Source organism: Muscardinus avellanarius, assembly GCF_963383645.1.
Source record: "Muscardinus avellanarius genome assembly, chromosome: 17".
Lineage (NCBI taxonomy): Eukaryota > Metazoa > Chordata > Mammalia > Rodentia > Gliridae > Muscardinus > Muscardinus avellanarius.
This window is the reverse complement of record NC_137803.1, coordinates 50,279,930-50,295,623: the sequence shown is the minus strand read 5'-3', so window position 1 is coordinate 50,295,623 and position 15,694 is coordinate 50,279,930. Positions and strand designations below refer to the sequence as shown.

General features: G+C 42.8%; 1 protein-coding gene across 1 annotated transcript in view; it reads right to left on the bottom strand.

Annotated features, from left to right (window-relative positions):
* The window catches only part of ZNF521 (zinc finger protein 521), a gene marked incomplete at both ends in the record, with an annotated part of 268,258 nt that overhangs the window by 127,536 nt on the left and 125,028 nt on the right, over window positions 1–15,694 (bottom strand). The window contains one exon of the mRNA XM_080714711.1: window positions 11,795–15,147. Coding sequence (XP_080570837.1) covers window positions 11,795–15,147 — 3,353 coding nt within the window. The remainder of the gene's footprint in view (window positions 1–11,794; window positions 15,148–15,694) is intronic.

The window sequence follows — 15,694 nt, the reverse complement described above, 5'->3', positions numbered from 1 at the left end:
TCAGTACTGGGATTGAACCCAGGAGATACGACTTCTGATTTATACCTCCAACCCTGTTTTAGTTTTTATTTTGAAACAGGTTCTCACTAGGCTACTCAGAGTCTTGCTGAATCGCTGAGGCTGATCTTAAACCTGTGATATTCCTGCTTCCTCCCAAGTACTGGGATAACAGACAGGTGCTACTAGGCCTGGCAAATTAAAACGTGGAATTTCTGGAATTTTTGTTTTGTTTGCTTATCAATAAATAACTAATTGGCTTAAATGAAATGATTGAGTATCTAGTAACTTTGTTAAAGTTCTCTTGAGAGTTTTTGGGTGTTGTTTTACATAGAAATATAAGCTTGACATAAGACAGTTTGTTTCTTTTCAATTTTATGCTATCTTTTTAATATTTAAATTCAATTTTATTTTATCTGACATTGTTAGTTAATTTACCCATCAAGCCTGATTAGTGACTTTACTTACAAAATATTAATTACATTAAAATTTCTCTGCTAATTAAAATGCTTAGGCCGGGCGTGGTGGCGCACGCTTGTAATCCCCGCACTTGGGAGGCTGAGACAGGAGGATCGCGCAGGTTCCAAGCCAGCCTCAGCTACTTAGTGAGGCTCTCAGCAACTTAGTGGGACCCTGTTTCCAAATAAAAAATATAAAATAGGATAGGTCTGGGAGTATAGCCCGGAGGTAGAAAGCCTCTGGGTTCCACCCCCAGTACCACCAAAAAAAAAAAAAAAAAAAAAAATGCTTGCAGAACACTGTAAATAAACTTTATTAGTGTAAAGAAATTCCTGCTTTTCCTATTTTAGTGTGTTTTGAAGCATGAAAGAATCCTGAATTTATTTTTTCTACACTCTTAAGATAAACATATATCTTCTTTAACCTGTTAATGTGATAAATTAAATTTAATAGATTGTCTGAGATTGAACCCATCTTGTATTCTTGTGATATGCAATTTTTAACATGAAATATACTCTTATTTCTATGCATGGAGATTTATTAGTATTTTACTTAAATTTTAACATGTAAAATCATGAGTAAAAATTGGCCTAGGTTTTTCTCTTTTACTCTCTTTGTCTGGTTTTGATATCAAGATTACACCACATTTATTAAATGAATTGGAGTGCACTCTTTTTGTATTTTCTGGCAAAGCTTTGGAATTATGTGTATGCTTAAGAATAACTCACTTTGAAAGCCATCTGGGTCTGGTATTTTCTTTGTGGGAAGATTTTCAAGAATTTATTAAACTCTTTAGTGTTTATGGAATCATTTTACTTCGCCATTCCTCCCCCTTTTATTATTTTTTCTGCCAGTTTTGATATTATGCTAAGATTGTTTCCATATAGTTGAAATTTTCTAGCTAGTAACATAAAGTTATGTATAGTATTCTCTTGTTCTTTTTTATCCTGTGCATTTATTAGTAGTTCTAGTGAAACTTTAATTGAGAAATAGCAGACAGAGAGTAAAGTGCAGTGATCACTCTTGAGTGCATTGCTTGGTGAAGTCTGACATATGTATGCACTGGTGTAACCACCACATGGAGCAGGGTTGGAACAATTCCAGCACCTAGAAGACTCTCTGTGACTCTTCTGATCTCAATCATCATCGGTTCCATTGCACACTCTTAAAGTTTATATAAATGTGGCCATGGAACTTAAAATACATGATTCCCTTACTCAGCATTATGCATGTGAATCATCCAGTCTGTGGTAGAGCAGTGGTTCTTCTTTTTTGCTGTGTAGTATTCTACTACAATGCATGGGCTGAATTTGGACTCTTCTATAAGTTGTACATATTATAATAAATACATATTCATTCTATTTTGATGGACATTTTTGTCGATTCTAGTTGGAAGTTTATACACATAAAACTTCTAAGAATGTTTTTACTCATGACTGTGGAAAACAGAGGACATGTTTCTCTTACATATAAATTTAGGAATAGAGTTGATGGGCATAAAAGAGGACGGTGTTTAACTTAAATCCCGTCCAATAGTTTTTTAAGCAGTTGTATAAAATTAGAATTACAGAGAGTTCCAGTTGCTCTTTATTCTCACAAAGAAAAAGTCCTTGCATTGTTTTTTAATATAGTCAGTTTGATATGTTTAGTAACTCCCACTGCCCTTGTTATCTTTTGAACTTCTGCAAATAGAGCTAAAGCTCACCTTTTCATTATTAATTGTTACGTATTCATGATATTTGTATTAATTAACATCATCAGAGGTTTGTAAATTCCATTGGTCTTTCTCCAAAAGGGAAGTTTTTCCTTTGTTGGCTGCATTGTTGCTTTTTTGCTTCTTATTCCAATATATTTTGCTGTTTTATTATTTTCTTCTCTCCAACTATTTATGGGTTTATTTTGTTGTTTTGTTCCTTATATCTCGAGTTCTATCTTTAATTCACTGACAATATACTTTATTTTCTAATAACTTTCAGTGTTTTTACTTTCTAATAATTTTCCCTCTAAGTACTATTTCGTTGTAGCTCACACATTTTTATTTTTTTCTTCAGCACTGGGGATTGAACTCAGGGGCAATCTACCTCTGAGCTACACCCTCATGTCTCACTAAATTGCTGAGGCTGGCCTCTAACACCACCACTCCAGACTTTAATTTGTAATTTTAAGCTTTTGTTCTATGCCTGTTTTTTTTTTTTTTTTTTTTTTTTTTTTTTTGGTGGGTCTGGGGATGGAACCCAGGGTCACTGTACCTCTGAGTGGCACACCCAGCCCTATCTTTTAGATTTATTTATTTATTTATTTATTTATTTATTTATTTATTTATATTGGTGGTACTTGGGGTTCCTGGAAGCCCTTCTACCTCCGGGCTACACTCCCAGATTGATTTTTATAATTTTTATTTGGAAACAGGGTCTCTTAAGCCAGTGAGGCTGACTTCGAACCAGCGCGATCCTCCTGTCTCTGCCTCCCAAGCGCGGGAATTACAAGTGTGCGCCACCACGCCCGGCCTAGTCTTTTTATTTTTGAAACAGGGTCTCACTGGGTTGCGAAGGGCCTCACAAAGTAGCTGAGGCTGTCCACAAACCGCGATCCTCAGAATTCAGCCTCCCAAATGCTGGGATTACAAGCATGCGCCACCACACCCGGCTCCATGCCTATTTATAAATTCAAAAATAATGAGCTTTATAAAATATATTTTTCATTTTTAATTCAGTTATACTATAGTCAGGGAATGTGACTCATGTAATCCTGCACTTTGAAATTTGTTGAGATAGGACTTTAAGATAGGAAGAGTGTGGAGACTAGCCAAGGTATTGCCTGGAGATAAGAGGTTGGAAAAGCAGAGAGAGGAGAATTACAAAATAAGAATCTATGGGACGGGCAAATAAAGGACCTAGAGGGTTAGGAAAAGAAAGACCGTACAGGAAATGAAAAGAAAGTTCCAAACAAGATTGACCAGGAGGAAAATGGTACACTGTCCAAAATAAAAATTACAGTTCAATTTTGTCAAATGGCTAGCAGAACATACACCCAGTAATGTCAAAGAGGAAGATGAAGACTAAGAGGTTGAAAATGTCTATGTGACAGTGATTGGGCCATAGCAAAATGGGACTGAGAAAGAGAAAGGGAGATTAAGAACAAAACCTTTAGAAACCTGCAATGTAAAAGGTGAAGGGGAAAGGTAGACACAAGGGGAATTGGCTGTTTAGGCTGTAAAAAGCCTTTGAGCAAGTAGGTGTGGTAGTGCACACCAGCACTTGGCAGGCTGACACTGGAGGACCGCAGGTTCAAGGCCAGCCTCATCAATTTACTGAGGCCATCAACAGTTTAGTGGGATCCTGTTTTAGAATAAAACATAAAATAGGTTTGAGAGTGCAGCTCAGAGGTAGAACACTGCTGGTTTCAATTTCCAGTAAATAACACACTCATGTGCACACACACACACACACACACACACACACACAACCTTATGGCAAGGTTCTCAAATTAAGACTGTTAAATTACTGGAACTCGCTGAGTGTGGTGGTGCATGCTTATAATCCCAGTAGTTGGGAGGCTGAGACAGGAGGATTATATGTTCAAGGCCAGCCTCAGCTACTTAATGAGGCCTGGAGGCTGAGACAGGAGAATTGCAGGATAAAGGCCAGTGTGGTAGCTTGGCAAAACACTCTTTCAAAATAAAAAGTGCCGGGCGTGGTGGCACACACTTGTAATCCCCGTGCTTGGGAGGCAAAGACAGGGGGATCACACAGGTTCGAAGCCAACCTCGCTGGCTTAAGAGATCCTGTTTCCAAATAAAACTATAAAATAGGTCTGGGAGTGTAGCCCGGAGGTAGAAGTGTTCCATCCACAGTACCACACAAAACAATTAACACTTTTTATTACTTTGAAGTACATATATGATGTTTATTCATTAGACTGTTTCCTGATGTTTACTGATCTGAGCGTGGTGGCACACACCTGTAATCCCAGTACTTGGGAAGCTGAAACAGGATTGCAGGTTCGAGACCAGCCTCAGTTACTCAGTAAACTTTCTTTTTAGATGAGCAACCTAACGAGAGCCTGTATCAAAACAAAAACAAAATTTAACAAAAACAATAAATTGATGAGTATTCAGAAGTGGAAAGTTGGGGAGGAGAAAAAAGAAACCAATACTGACAATTTTAAAAGACCATGCTAATGAAACCAACATGATTTGGGTTTTAGGTCAACCTGACACGTTAAAAAGAGGCAGTGGGTCTTAGGAGCTGGCTGGGAAATGCAGCCCAGAAGAGGAGGCGGCGTGCAAGAAGAGAGACTGAGCCCTGCTCAGGAAGCCAAGCACAGCAGAGGAGCCCCCAGAGGAGGAGAGAATGGCACAGCTCAGCAGGCTGTGCCTGGCCTCCCAAGCTGGTGAGAGGCGGGATTTATTTGAGAAAATGGAAAGCCACCAAGGAATAAGGAGTAAGTTACATCATTTAATGACTATTTCTATACTTCCAACTTCAGCATGAAGGGTGGGTAGACAGAAGCAGGAAAGGAATCTATCAGGAGGTGATTGCAGTAGCCAGGGAAGAAATGCTTGCAGCCTAGAACAAGATGGTGGCTCGGTAGGTGGAAGGAAGTGGATGAGATGTGGGAAGATACTTGTCATAAGTGGAACCCACAATACTTACCAATGGGCTGGATGGGGAGAATGAGAGAAAGGAAGGGATTGAGATGTCTTCCAGGTTTCCTGCTTAAGTAATTAGGTAGAGGGTGTTTCCACTAACTAAAATCATACAAGTCTAGAACAGGCTTCAGAATCGAAGATCAAGAGTTCAGTGTGTACACATACCTAAAAGATACAAATTGATAAGTCAATCTGTGCAAAGAACACAGTCACTGAAGCCGAGAGGAGATCTAGACAGGAAATAGAAATTTGGGGATTGTTTACATAGAGATGGTTGTGGCCACAAGTACATGAGCTGTCCATTGGAATGGTAGCCAGAGAAGAAAAATAGGACCAAAAATGAGCCTCGAATTCTTGCCCGTTTTGTCATAGATACATGTGCAAAGCAGTAAAAGGCAGTGGAGGAAGAGAGCTGGGACAGGGAAGCCCTGGAGCCAGAGAGGACATCAGCAAGAGCTGCCCAGTGTCATGGGGAAAGGGAGACAGGAAGGCTCTCTCCATTCTGGAAACCAATCCCTGGCAGTCCTGAAGCAACCGCACTTCCCTTGAGCAGAAAACCCTGAGATGAAGAGGGCCTGGCTCATGCGCACCATGCCTGGAACGAAACTGAAAGGACCATGCCTGAAAGGACCATGAGCCACTGCTTTGAACCCTAATGTAGTACAAATATAAACAGCAAAACTATAGCAAACACACCTGGAAAGGTTACAGTCACTGAGCCAGGAGCGTCCTGTGTTGATACATCTCATTTACAGAGGACATTCGACAGGTAGGGAGATGTTTGTGGAGGAAGTTGGGCTCACAGGAGGCCTTGCAGGGTGGCTAATCTCCAAGGAAGGGTAGGCTGGACAGCCGAAGGCAGAGGGAAGCTATTCAAGAAGACAGAGTTTTGGTGGCAGAAAAATAGGAGAAGTAAAAGGATGGGAGGGCCTTAGAAAGGCACAGAGGCAACTTGTCATAATATATGGGTTAAAGTGCTCCCAATCATAGAATAATGTAAAGGTTAGGAAAGGAAAACGAATTCAGGGGTCCAAGTCTGAAAAGTCTTGTTTTTCACAATAAAATATTATATTGCCCTATGGGGATGGAAGTTCAGAGTACTTTAGATGGTTCAAATAGGAAGGTACATGCTATTTAGATTTGTGTTTTAGATAGCTTATTCTGGCAACTATGCCCAGATGGGTTTGAACATTATAAGACTAATGTCAGAGGGATGGATTTTGTGGCTGCTTCAGTAGTTCAGCAAAAGATGATTTGAAATTGAACTTAAAATGTTGTGAGGTGGTGGAAAGCAGGTTTGACCCAACAGATGCATCTAAGCAACATGGAGGGGACATGATGTGGAAAAGAAGAGACAGAATCTCAGGGACCCGGGGTGCCCGGGTTTGAATCTGGAATGTCCTCCAGAAAAGCACATGTGTTTCATTGCAGAAATATTCAGAGGTGAAACAACTGAATCAGGGCTCTAGATTCATTGGGTGGTAACTGTAGGCAGGTAGGGTGTAGCTGGAGGAGGTAATGGAGTGTGGCCTTGGGAACTATATCTGTCCCTGTTTTTGTTGTTTTCTCTCTCTTTTTCCTCTCTCTTCTCCCCCCCCCCCTTCTCTCCCTGTTTTCAGCTGCCCTGAGTAGCCGTCCTCTACCCGGCCTACCACCACGATGTTCCTGCCTTGGAGCCAGCCAACCATGGACTGAATTTCTGAAACCATGAGCCAAATAAACCGTTCCTCCTCTAAGTTGTTCTTGTTGGAGTGACAACAAAGCTAACTAGTAAGTAAGTGAAACAGGTGTCGGGCGTTGTGGCGCCGCTTGTAATCCCCGTGCTTGGGAGGCAGAGACAGGAGGATTGCGCAGGTTCGAAGCCAGCCTCGCTGGCTTAAGAGACCCTGTTTCCAAAAATAAAAAAAGTGTAAAATAGGTCTGGGAGTGTAGCCCGGAGGTAGAAGGGCTTCCAGGAACCCTAGTACCACCAAAAAAATAAAAATTAAAAAATAAAAGTAAATAAAAGAAATAAGTGAAACAGAAAATACAAGGGGGGAAAAACAGGTTTTAAAAAATATAAGTTCACTTTTGGAATATATGAAGAGTCCATCAGATAGCCATGCATAGGAATCTGAAGCTCAGGGGAAGGTATAAGTTCAAAATAGCAATTGCTACTGTTTTTTTTTTTTTTTTTTTTTTCAGTTAGCTTCACTGAGTTGCAATCTCCATTAAAGTACAGTATGTTGGTCAATTTGGCCAGTAGAAAGCTTAGAGAAGTCAGTTTCAGTAAAGTTAAGGAAGCAGAAAATCTTTTGTAGTGAGCTGAAGAAATGAATGGGAGAAGAAAGAACAGAGTGATACCAAGACAAGACATTCTGTGAAACGTATGGGGCTTAGAGGTCACCAGGGAAAAGTGCCTGCGGGGTCATGACAGAGCCTTGAACCTGGAGCTGGAGATCTGCACTCTCGCTTCTTGTCTACCTCTTTCTAGCTGTGTGAGCTCAGACAATCTCAATTGGCTGGCCTTCCTTCTTTGCCTGCCAGATAGGTAGCAGGATCAGATGGCCTCCACTGCCCCTTCTAGTTTTGCATCGGTGGTACTGTATGCAAATCTCACAACTGGCAGACAATTATAACTCTTGCAAGAGCAGTTGCAATGGACTGGTGGAGTTGAAATGTAGGCAAACAGTCCACCGGAGACACCTGACTATGAAGGGTCCTGGAAAAATGGAGGCAGAGGACACACGCTTCCAAAATCAACCACACAAAGGGAATGGCTACCAGCCACGAAGTCAGGAGGCAGCATCTTGAGGTCCAGATGGAACAGCACCTGACCCGACAGCCAGACCACTGCGGGCGAATCCAGAAAAACTAACATTTATTCAACACACTATAAACGTCAAGAACAGTGCAAGGTGCTTTGCATGCAGAAAAAGCTAGATGGCCAATTTTCCTCCACTTATGGACATTTCAGGCTATGTGAAATTGATATCACAGCCAATCTTTGAGGAGTCAAGGAGAATGGATCTGGCCCCAAAATATTTGATTCAGAACAGTCTCCTTGCCAGATTTACATTAATACACATAGAAGTTTTACACAAAGAAAATATTCTTTCACAAATTCAGAAAGCATTAAGCCAAAGAAATGGAATCCAAATTCACATCTTCTGCCTTTGATCCCAAGTATCTCCAGGACATGACAGCCACCTACATACAATGAGCGTTCTTCGAGTGCCACGTGTCTTGTCTTTCATAGATTTTTTTGAATTGTATGATTTTATATAGTACTTATTCCTTCCTACAATTATATCTAAATTTAAATCCCTTTTAATTAGGGAATCTAATATCAATCAAATGTTTCCTTTTTAGTTGTTGAAAGGTGCATGTGAGTGTCTATCAATATCTTTATATGATCATAAGTCATAATCCAGAAAAGTCTAATCTTGCTCTTGACAGCGTCCGTGTGTGCGGGTTTTACTGTCTACTGTGGTCGTCTTTTCTCTTCTGAAGCCTCAATCCTCAGCCAGAAGAGATGACAATTTCACCTATACTGCTAATTCTTCAAGTCTTACCTAAGACATCTAAGTCAATAGGCATGCAGTCACATTTCATTTTGCGACAAAATTTATTCCCAAATGATATACCTGACTTGTGATACAGACTTACATAGTAACTTCTCTTTTACCTAATCTGGCAAAAAATCACATACTCATAATAAGAAATCAAAGATGTTTAACTTGACTAATCAAGAATATGAGCAAATGACTATGTATTATACAGCTTTTATATAGCTTTTTCTAACACATCATACTTATAGGCTTCCTACTCTAAAACTCTATGGATGTTAAATAATTTTATATGGCAGTCCAAATAATATGGTACAATTTTAACTTTAGGAAGTATCACATAAAATTTTATGACCTAGATAGCTTAATGAGTTTAACAGTGATAATAATGAAAGATGAAAATATTGAACAAATTACTGAACTTTAAGGCACAAAGGAAATATTTATTTATTTATTCATTCTTTGTAGCACTGGAGATTGAGCCCAGGGGGATTTTACACCACCTACAACCCATCCCTTTTATTTATTTATTTATTTATTATTTTTATTTTTAAAACAGGATCTCACTAAGTTACCACACTCTAGCCTTGAACTTGTGATCTTCTTTGTCTCAGCCTCCCAGATACTGGACCTACAGGTGTGCATTACTCTGCTCAACTAACAAAGAAGACATTTAAACTGAATCCTAATATTTGTTTGATTAAGGACATTGCTGTAAGCTAGTATTAATCAGGTTTCAGAGCAAGGTACCCTTCTGCATAAAAAGTCATTTTTTATCTTTAGTAGCTAAGTACTGGAAAACACTAGTGGAAAACTTAAACAAGTATTTTTAAAAATAGTTTAAACACGGTTTTATGTAAGTGTAAGAGACAGATAACCTTTCGTGTTATCATTAAAATTTTAGGTATAATTAATTGGCTGTGCCTTAAGGATAAATTCTCCTCATCATGTAACTCAAACCAAATTGATATGGGCATACTATTCTTATGTCCTCCTTTGTTACTGAAATACTCTATGGTATTATAACATATACCAATTTATAATTGTTAGAAAAAATAAACCATGGACAGGCCAGAAAAAGAATAGGCATATGCCTTTTCTTAACCGATCTAACAAATATGAGAGGCCAATTGTTCTTGATTTTTAAATGGAACACCACAGTCACACATATACACATGCATGTGTGCGTGTGCACACACAGTCATTTACACACCACTACACACTCTTTAAATTAATATTCAGCCGGACGTGGTGGCGCACGCTTGTAATCCCCGCGCTTGTGAGGCAGAGACAGGAGGATCGCACAGGTTCGAAGCCAGCCGTGCGCGCTGCTTTAGGAGACCCTGTTTCCAAATAAAAATGTAAAAATAGGTCTGGGAGTGTAGCCCAGAGGCAGAAGGGCTTTCAGGAACCCCAGTACCACCACCACCAAAAAAAAAAAAAAAAAAAAAAATTAATATTCAAACTCCTACAAAAACGAGAAGAGTAACTTTCTGCAAAAGCGTTTTAAGAATCCTTATTTCACAACACTTAGAAACAAGACATTTGGGAGGCAAATGGGCAAACGTGACCATGGAGCTCACGGATAATGTTCTGGATCTATCCGATTGCTACTGCTAACTCAGATAACTGCCTTGGCTAATTATATTATTATGGACAAGAAATTTCATTATTCTAAGAAAATGTCACAATATCTGCAACTTGCTCTCATGCACACTGGTAAAAATAAAAGTGTGTGTGAGCCAGAGACAGAGGTGGGGGAGGCTATGCAAAGGAATGTTCCTTTTTCATAATCTAGAATATGGATACACAAATACATACATGTTCATTGTGCTCTTCATTTAATTTTTCCGTAGGCTTAACTTCTTTTGAAATAAAAAGTCTGTTAAAAATTATTTTCGTATGATTATAACTACCACGATTTGTTTCATAAGAAACTACTATATTTGATCCAACACATGAGCCACGAGCCATTATTAAAACTATGTTCTCCCAGCTGCCTTCATCAGTTTGAAAGAATTTCATTTGTTTAAATGACAGAAAGGTGCAGATTTACTTGGGCAGGGGAGAAGGGAGAGAACTTCAAAGTTGGGGAGTCTGCTGTGCTGCAGACGCCTCCTTGGGCGAGGATGGGCTGTGTGCCTCCTTTTCTGCTCTCCCCCACAGCTGCCTGATGCCTATCTGCGGAGAGATGCAGGGAGCCCTCCAAGAGGGTGCGAGTGCAGAGTCAAGATAAGGAAATGCAGTCACCCCAAACTGAAGGGACAAGGATCTCCCTGGGGTTTTCATTTGGATGGATCTCCAGATAGGGGCAGGTAGGGAAGTGGAGCGGGCTATTAGCAAGCAGATGATGAGGCAGAAAGAAATTATATTGAAAGGAGCCATCTTCTGCTCAGCTTCTAGGCATGATGACTTATAAAACTATTTCACTGTAAATGAACTTGCTTCCAGTACTCATCACAGCAAAGAATGTGAAACTACCGCACTCTGAAGCGGAGGGCGGGAACAACATGAATTTTGAAACCCAGAGAGTGAAGACTCTGGGTTGGTGCCTTTAAACAGATAATGAGTCTGTGGTGTTTAATAAAAGTAGTAGGGGCTTTTAAAAAGTCCTGTTGTGAGAAAGTATTTTCCTCGTTACCCACAAGACAAAGAAAAACAGTGAGTGTTGACAACGCAGTATTAAAAAGCCACCCTTACCCAATTTGTTATCTACCAATACATATATTCCTTTTAATTTACTCGAAGCCAGCATGTTGGCTCAAACTATCTTACTTTTGTATCATTATCTCTCTGCCATACACACAAGTCATGGCTGGGGATTTCAACTCGCGGTGAAGCTATACTGAGATTCCAGATCTCAGTGGTGTTGGCACGAGCACTGGTCTCTTCAGTCATAGAGAAGACAATATCCTAGGGAGACTGGAAATAGTCCTATTTTGCACCAGTCGAGCCCAAATGCTGCTTACCAAGAAGCAAGTAATTGCTAGCTAATGGCTCTGGGGGACAGAGACCCACTGCATTTCAAACCAAGCCTCTGTTGGTACAGGGCAATAAATAATGCTGCGGACAGGGCAGACGTAAAGCGGGGAGAGTTTGTTGCGAGGTTTAAACAGCAAACGCGAGGAAGGCAAGTTACCTCGTCCGACTGGGAGGGACTGATTCTGGGCATGGGCGACACTTGGGGCGTTTTCAGCTGTGCACCGTTACCGTCTGGCACGAGCTCTCGGTGCACGGTCTGGATGTGATTCTGGAGCTCGCTTTCAGACTCGAACTTCACGTTGCAGCTGGAACAGCGCGTCTTCGGTCCCCCCGCCTTGCCTTTGCTCTCCATGGCACTCAGACTCTCACTCTGGCCCAAGCCCGGTCTGTTCGTGCTGGGCGGGAGGCTGATGCCCGGGCTACTGCTCTTGCTGAGATTCACGCAGCCAGCACACAGACCATATGGCAAGCCATTGATGTCAAGTTTCACCAGATCTTGCTTGGACCGGAATTCTTTGAGGCAGGATGCGCACTTGTACAGTTTCTGGACGTGCTGGCCGCGCCCGGTGGTCTGGACGGCGGACCCGTTCCCTGTCTTTTGCATGTGGAATGTCCCATGGATTTTGAGTTCCAAGGTGGAGGTCACAGTCTGCATGCACACCACACAGCGAAACCCCGTGAGGGAATTTCTCAAGTCAGGGTGCATTTGGCAATGCTCCAAGAACTCCTCCTCGCTTTGCAGGGGCATCTTGCAAATCCGGCAGTTTCCAGTATCCAGGCTCTTACTGTGTGTGACCTTGTGTTCGGTCAGAGTTAAGAGGGAAGGAAACCGCTCTCCGCAGATGGGGCACATATAGTGTTTGACGGGGCCTAGGTGGGTCTGCATGTGTTCACGGAGGCCGTTCTCAGAGAAGAAGGTTCGAGAGCACACGTTGCACTTGTAATTCCCCTTAATGAGCTCGGCTTTCTTCTTCACGATGGCGCTTTCCCCAGGTCTGATGTTGTGGTCCCGGAGCTGGTGATTCTGCAGCAGGGTTTCCATGGTGTAAGCGGCCCCGCAGATGTCGCACCCGTACATCGGCTCAGAGCTGTCCACGTCTTCTTCGCTCCCATCGTGACTGTTGTGGGACTCCTGGCTGTTGGTCAACAAGGTCTGCAGCTCCACTTCCTCTTTCTGCACCTGCTCGGAGGCCCCGTTTGTGCCACAGTTGGGGGTCTTGGTTTCAAACACACAATGCTTTTCCCGCAGATGCTTCTCTAGCAGAATGATGGCGTGGAAGGCTTTGCTGCAGAACTTGCAGTTGTACTTCTTACTGTGAGTGGTGATGTGGCACTGGAGCTCCACCTCGGTGCCGAAGGACTCGCCGCAGAAGATGCACTTGTGCACCTTGCCCTGGTTTTCCAGGTGGTTATGTTTCACGTGGAGCTGCAGGTCAGTCTCATTGCGGAAGTCCCAGTTGCAAGATGTGCACCGATAGACTTTCTTTTCATTGCTGTGCTTCACAGCCAAGTGCAGCTGGATGGAGACTTTGGAGTCAAAAACTTCTTGGCAGAGGGTGCAGCGGAAGAAGACAAAGGTGTGCATGTCCAGCAGGTGTTTCTGCAGGTCATCCACCGACGTGAACTGCTTGTCGCAACTCTCACAGATATAATACGTCGAGGTGATCATAAAGTGAATGGTTACATGCTTCAGCAAGGACTCTTGGTTAGGGAATTCCTTGTTGCACTGAGGACAGGTCAATTTTGGCAGCACAGTGTCGAGATGAGTTTTTAGGTGAGTCTGAAAGCTGTCTAGGGACGTGTACTTAGCACCACACTGATTGCAGATATATTCTCCAGCCGGACGCGCAGGTGCGCCCCCTACTGTCTGCATCATCTTAAGAGATGTTTGCTCTATGGCCACTGGAGATAGGGGGCTCAAGGCCCGGGATTTCTTCCCGTTGTGAATGTAATTCAGGGCCAAGGGAATGTTTTTATGATTCTCTTTGATATGCTTGTTCAATTTAAGAACACTGTTAAATATTGGCGAATTCGTACAATAGGAACAGGAATAGACTTCTACTACTGGTTCTTTCGGAGTCCCAAGCACAGGAGACCCAAATCGGGAACCACTGAGGTCACAATGAACCTGTCTTATGTGCTCTTCGAGGGAAGAGTCAGTGAGAAACCCCATGTAGCAATGGGGACAAAAGAATGCATTACTGTCCTTAGCTGCAGGGTTTGCAAACCCGTGAGAACATCGGATGTGCTCCTGGAGGGTGTTGAGGTCGTTGACAACTTCCGAACAGAAGTTGCACTGGTAAACTATCGCAGGCATGGCAGAAACAATCAGGCCAGGGTCCTGCGCTTCATGCACTTGCTTAAGATGTTCATTTAGGTTATAGAGTGAGGGCAAGACCTCCAAGCAATACTGACAGATATGGGCCTGTTCTGGCTTATCTAAGTGCATAGTTTTCAGGTGAATCTGCAGAACCGCAAGACTCGAAAATAACTGCTTGTTGCAGTAAATACAGCTGTAGGTAACTTTCGCCTGCTTGCTGGAGGGGCCGGTCATGTCAGCGGTCTGCTGCGCAGCCCTCTTCCTGCCTCGGCTCTTTGGGATCGGCGGTGCAGCCTCCACCAGGGTCGAGCTGTCCACCGAGAGGTTGGAATCGGGAGTGGTGCTGGACACAGACGTGTAGCCCACCGTGACCAGCGAAGGGCTGTTGCTGTGATTGCAGGACTCGGGCTGCTGGTGGCTGTCCATGTGGCTGTAGAGCTCCTCGACGGTGTGGAAAGTCTCGGAGCAAATGCTGCACGAGTTCTTCTTCTCCCCGCTGTGCACCTGCTCCATGTGGTTCAGGAGCGAGGTCTCCTCGACAAAGAGCTCGTGACAGTAGACGCACTGGAGGGCGGCCCGGTCCTCGTTGGGGGAACACTCGGGGTGGCACTCCGCAATGTGCTTCTGGAGGTCTTCCGGGAAGTCGAAGCCTTCCTCGCACTGACTGCACTTCTGAGTGTCCTTCATCTTCCAGTCCTCCATCCTGGACCCGGGCTGGGAACCGTCCTTGTTCCGCTCGTGAACCTGCATGTGTCCGTGCAGGGAACTAGAGGACAGGAACCCGCGGCGGCAAATGGCACACTTATATGGCTTGTTGGACGTGTGGGTCTTCAAGTGGATCTTCAGGTGGTCGCTCCTGGAGAAGGCCGCGTCACATTCGCTGCAGTGGTATTTTTTGTCCCCGGTGTGGAGCTTTATGTGGCGGTCTCGGCTTCGCTTGTGTTTGAACAGCCGGCTGCAGTAGGTGCATTTGAAAGGGAGTTTGTCGCTGTGACTCTGCTCGTGGTGCTTTAGGTAGCTGAGGCGGCTAAAGGACTTGTCACAGAACTGGCACGGGTACGGCAGTCCAGGCCCGCCTTCTTCCTCTCCAAAATCGCAACCTTCTCCATGGCTGGGGGAAGTCTGGTCCTTGCTGGAAGGCGAGGAGGCTGGCCAAGAGCAGGTGGGGTCATCCTCAACATCCACGCCATCTGTAACGAGAAGCAACGGGACAGTTCACTGCATCTGTAGGGAGTTTAAGAGCAAGTCGACTGTGCCTTTCCAAAAGCATGCACACTTGGACCATCTTGAAGCTTTCAGGAAAATAAGTCAATAGACAAGCAGAAGAGAGAGTATTTGAAGGAGCCGTTTTCAAATCGGAGCCCAAAGCTTTCATTCTACATTTACTTGTGACTGGGCTGTAAAATATAAAAAGATGTTAAGTAGTTCTATGTCTAAATTACCCTTTTATTACTTTTTTTTATCATTCTTCCTTAGAAGCGAGGTATATATTACACATTGACACTTTTATTAAAATGCAGATTTTAATATATTTAATGTTTCTTTTGTATTCATTCTAGAATGATTTGCATATTATGTGAGCATCCGAAGCACCAAATGAAAAGAGGAAATATTACAGGAATGATTTAAAATTAATGCAGTCAGCCCAGATGTCTAATATTTAATAAAATATTCCCTCTGCATTTTGCTTGTTTTTCTATAAAAAGGCAATTCTGAAGACCAAAGTCTTTTATGGGG